The 5,326-nt window shown below is 32.9% G+C and overlaps 1 protein-coding gene across 5 annotated transcripts in view; it reads left to right on the top strand.

Annotated features, from left to right (window-relative positions):
• The window catches only part of LOC106872380 (protocadherin beta-15), a 640,647-nt gene that overhangs the window by 256,414 nt on the left and 378,907 nt on the right, over positions 1-5,326 (top strand). For all 5 annotated transcript variants that reach the window (XM_052973052.1, XM_052973046.1, XM_052973053.1 and 2 more), the window contains exon 3: positions 1,945-2,107. In XM_052973052.1, the coding sequence (XP_052829012.1) occupies positions 1,945-2,107 (163 nt within the window). The remainder of the gene's footprint in view (positions 1-1,944; positions 2,108-5,326) is intronic.

Genomic DNA, 5,326 nt, shown 5'->3' with positions numbered 1-5,326 from the left:
GAAATATAACAAAAGACTGTTACTCGGAGTTTCACGTTCCCGTTCAGAAAAGATTATCATGAAACTTTAAAATTTTGTCATCATCAACTTAAATGTCAGTGTAGAATAGAGCAAATTTTTCTGGCTTTTTTTAAATGCACTGGCATTGGCATCAGTGATTAGTTGTTGCAGACATTTAAAAGAGAGAGCAAACATTAAAACATTAAAGGATTACATGTTTTCTATGATAAAGATTGTCACACTTAGGTTTATCTTTTATCCTTTATCATTACTTGTATCAGTCATTAGACTGTGGCCATGTTGGGGCACTGGATTGAAGAACTTTAGTCAAATAAATTGAGCCCAGCACCCATTTTATTTTAATTTTTTTTTAAGCCTGGCTCTCATTCTGTTTGTCAATTTTGCTGAACTGCTAAGTTATGGAGATATAAACACACCAACACTAGTTGTCAAGCCATGGTGGGGCACAAACACAAACACAAAGATACATACATTCTTTTACTCATTGGTTGTCAAGTGATGGTGAGGTGACAAATCAGGCACAAAGACATACATACACACATAATATATATATATATATATATATATATATATATATATGATGGGTTTCTTTTAGTTTGTGTCTACCAAATCCACTCACAAGACTATGTTCAGCCTAGTGTTTAAATAGAAAACACTTGCCCAAGGTACCACGCTATGGGACTGAACCTGGAACCATGTAGCTGGGAGAGCAAACTTCTTAACACACAGCCATGCCTGCATCTATAAATTACTCTAAATATACATACATCTAACATGTTAAGTGTAAAACTGCATATCATACTTAATTATATAGATAGATATGCAACGTGACAAACCCCAAAATAAATAACATAGTTTAACATCAATCAATATATTTATATAAATATATTTACACTGGCTGATTACCAAAAATGATTGTGCTGGATTTTTAAGGAATATGTTGAGAGAGTTAGGAAGTGGTTATAATGATTAAAAGGTTAAACTGATGGTGTTTATTTACTTCTTTGTTATGTTGTGTAGTTTTACATCTAATGCAGTATATAGTTGTATATCTATAGTAAATAAGGTGCAACAATTTTTATCATACAAAACTTGTAATCCTTTACAAAACATTTTAATGTTTACATTCTTTCACAATTCTGGTCAATGATCTCAACATTTGTTCATAAAAAAACACACACGCACAACAATTTCATTCCACTCTACAGTGATGATCTTTAAGGTGACTATGATGAAATTTTAAGTTGAGGATGACAAAACTAATATGCATAACGATTTAATTGAGACAAAGATAATGAAACTGATGCTGACGACAATGAATCTGAAGGAAAACTCTGTAAAACTTCAAGTAACCTCAACCAAATGATGTTATCTTGGAAACTGTGAGATCATTAATTTAAATACTCTTTTACACTTTACTTGATTTTTTTAAAATATTAATTTTGAAACTGTTCTTTTACACTCTGAGTACAATTCCCTCCACAGTAGAATTTGCCCTTTATCCTTCTAGGGTCAATAATATAAATACTGGCTAAGATCTGGAGTCAACGAACTCAACTGTTCCACACCTTATCAAAAGTTATTATGGCTGTGTAAAATGTTAGAAATCAATAACTTGTTAGAAATCAGTAAGAAATCAATAATTTTGAAACTTTGTGAAAAAGAAATATAAAGCAAAGAATCAAAGAACTAGTCGACTTTCAAAGACTCAGAACATTTTTATGTGGCGCTTTTTCAAGAATTAATAGTTTTAATAGATTATTTGACATGAAATGATTGGTTGGTAGTTATTTTAATAATTAAATGTCTCAAGTCAAGACTTAATGATATCTTATGAAAATACATTATAAGTATTGGTAAAGAAAATTACTTACCAATGATTTTTGTCACTTTTTTCTTCTCTTTTTTCCCCCTTAATTATAGAAGTGTTCTCAGCAGGAAGTTCAGACATATGTTGGCTGGACTGAAGAGCAAGCTGCTTCAGCACAGGCACTTTACCGATACAGTGATATGAGACCAGAATCATATGTAGACAGTGGACAAGGAATATGTGAAGGGAACATGGATGATATGGGACAATTTACAGGTACGTTTCTCTATGCTCATATTTAAATAATTAAAAGCATTTTTTTGTAAAATTATGAAGAAACAGTACAATATTGGTTTAAATATCTTGCAGTATTTTATTATCTCTACTTGGGTACACATTCTACTAAAGAAAGACTACTCTTTGTACTCCAACAGGGTAGATGAAATTAGTATCAGTTATATCCTGTGATCATTTCAGTTTACCGTAATCCTTTCCTATAAATTCATGGTCATGTCATTTGGACTTGTAATGTGCCTTTGCCAATGTGGCTTTATTATTATTATTGTTATTATCATTATTATTATTATTATTAAAGATGTTGCACAGTATCCAATATCGTGATGTTGTTGATTGAAGATATTGTGTCTACCGGGGGTTTGTACTGTCTGTCAAGTCACAACAAGGACCTCAGACAGACAGTACTTCATGCATATTATTATTATTATTGTTATTTAAGGTAGTGAGCTGGTAGAAACATTAGCACACTGGACAAAATGCTTAGCAGCATTTCACCCATCCTTATGTTCTGAGTTCATATTCCGCCGCGGTTGACTTTGCCTTTCATCCTTTCAGGGTCAATGAAACAAGTACCAGTTATGTACTGGAGTCGATGTAATTGACTAGCACATTTCCTCTCTCTCCCTTTCACAGTATTTCTCTCAACAACAGCCACAACAGAAACAGCAACAACCTGTCATTATAATGAAAGTCTTTTTTTAAAGTCTGTGTTGCATTCTCTATATGTTGAGAAATATACAGACATACACATGCACATACACACAGACATACACATGCACATACACACACACACACGCACAACCAAAACAATAACTATGTTTCATATGTATACAAATAGTTTTTTTTTTAAGTTTGTGTTGCGTAATGTTGACAGACTTCATCATCATCATCATCATCATCGTTTAACGTCCGCTTTCCATGCTAGCATGGGTTGGACGATTTGACTGAGGACTGGTGAAACCGGATGGCAACACCAGGCTATCCGGTTTCACCAAAAATTCCTTAACTTTTAATGACAACTTCTCAATTACTATGGTAATAACACTACTTACCTATCTATCTTTTACTCTCTACCCTTCTCTCTCTAACTTCATTCCTCTTTCAACTACAACTTTTTTCCTCCTCTTTTCCCCTCCTAAATATATATTGTGACAGGAGTTAACTCCTCTTTTAATTCCTCCTCTTCTTCCTTGCCTGTTACTGGCAGATGGAGATCAGCTTCTTTTGATAATATAAGATTATTATCACTTTAGTTAAAGACTGTGGTTTGGAAGAATTTTTACAGTATTTGATGAAATACTTTCCAAACTTTGTTCCAACTTTTTACATTCTGGGTTCCAATTCCACCAAAGTCAAATATACCTTTTATACTTATGTGGATAAAATGAAATAGTAGTAAGTACTGGAGTCAATAAATCTGACCTTTGAAAAAAATTCAAACCTTATTTCTATGTTAGAAATAATTATGACACTGAGTTTTCAGTATTAATAGGGTGTTGACAAAAGGCTTTGAAATACTTAGTTATTTAGAACTAAAATGTGGTTGAGATAACCTTTGCTTTTAATCCTTCCGGAACTGATTGTATAAGTACTAGTCAAGTGCTGGAGTCGATTCCATTGACTGTTCCCACTCCTTAAAAATGTGTGTCCTTGTACTAATCCTTAAAAATTTTATTATGGCTGAAGAGCAATGTAGTACTGTAATATATTTATGTATGTAATTATTTTCATGGCTTAGAGGAGAAAGAGCAGTTCACATGACCCATTCTCAGAACCTATAAAACTAGTAGCAGGAAGGGAGGAAATTATCTTGATACTACTCCGGTTATAAAATCGTTGTGTGTAATAGTGTCTCAATTGATCAACTGACATTCATTCATAACAATGGAACAATTAAATTTCAAATTTTCGTATAAAAATATACTACTTCTAACAGTTCCAAGATATCTAACAAATGCCCTGAGATGATTCCTTAGTGATGTTTCTAGGGCCTCAGTGGGTTTCATGCCCTTCAACATTTGACCTCTCTTGCCCAGTTGATCCAATTAAGGTTGATCAAGTCCCAGCTTGCTTTCCAGTACCGGGAAACCACCTGTTGGGTCCAAAAAATATTTTATTTAAATATTTTCTTTGTTCCATTTCTTTAACTTTTAGTCAGGTGAGAAAGGCAGTGACCATGGCTCTTTACAATTTCTCTAAGGTTGGAGAGAAATAGTGAGAAAGATTTGAGACCAGCAACCTGCTTGCGGCAGAGTGAATTCTGCTAAAGGCACCTAAGGTGCCAGTGATGTTAAACTAAGCAATGCATCTAGACTGCCACCCAAATAGGCCATGTGGGAGAGCTGAACCCAGAATGCAAAGATTAGGAACAAATACTGCAAGGTGTCTATTTCAAAGTTCTCACAATTCTGCTAATCCACTGCCCTGGGTTGGTACATTTTTTTGATGCTGTAAGGACAAAAGACAAATGTGAGGTAGCAGAATTTGAACTCATGGCACATGGTCATAACAAATGCCTCAAAGAATTTTCTCTAAATGATCTCACAATGCTGCCAACTAGCCGTCTACATGAGCTTCTGCTGTTATTAAATAGAGCAGGCACAATGTTTAAAACTTGCAGTTTAATGAAGTTTTTATTGAGCTTAAGCTGCAAAGATGATTATTTGGCTTTTCTATGGATTATTGAAGTAAAACTAAGATAGATTGCTTTTAAAAATTACATTAATCCATTTTAAATATTCAGATCTTAACGAAATACTGACGCATTTCTAACTAGCTTTTCTTTTCTTTTTCTCTTTTTCTTTATTGTTTCTCTGCCAAAAGAAGTCTCTTGATGATAAATTCAGAATTTGAGATAGATGCAGTATTATCTTGGAATTAAATTCATAAAAGAAATATTGAATCTAACCTTGAATAGAAACATGTTAAAGTTAGAAAGAACCATCATCTCTTTCCCTCCTGATAACTATGGCATTAACTTCATCAATTATTTTAAGTGGTTAAAGTGAAATCTAAATACAGATTTAATCCTGTGTTTAGCAGCCATCAGAGAAACATAAGCAACTTACTTCAAATTTAGTTGCTGTTTACTATTTATCTATTACTGTCAAAATTTTATCATATTTTTTTTCTTACTAAGAAACATTTTTATCACAATTGTTTTCTCTAAACATATATATATATATATATATATATATA

This window comes from Octopus bimaculoides, chromosome 14 (assembly GCF_001194135.2).
Source record: "Octopus bimaculoides isolate UCB-OBI-ISO-001 chromosome 14, ASM119413v2, whole genome shotgun sequence".
Classification (NCBI taxonomy): domain Eukaryota; kingdom Metazoa; phylum Mollusca; class Cephalopoda; order Octopoda; family Octopodidae; genus Octopus; species Octopus bimaculoides.
This window is presented reverse-complemented; position numbering and strand designations above follow the sequence as displayed.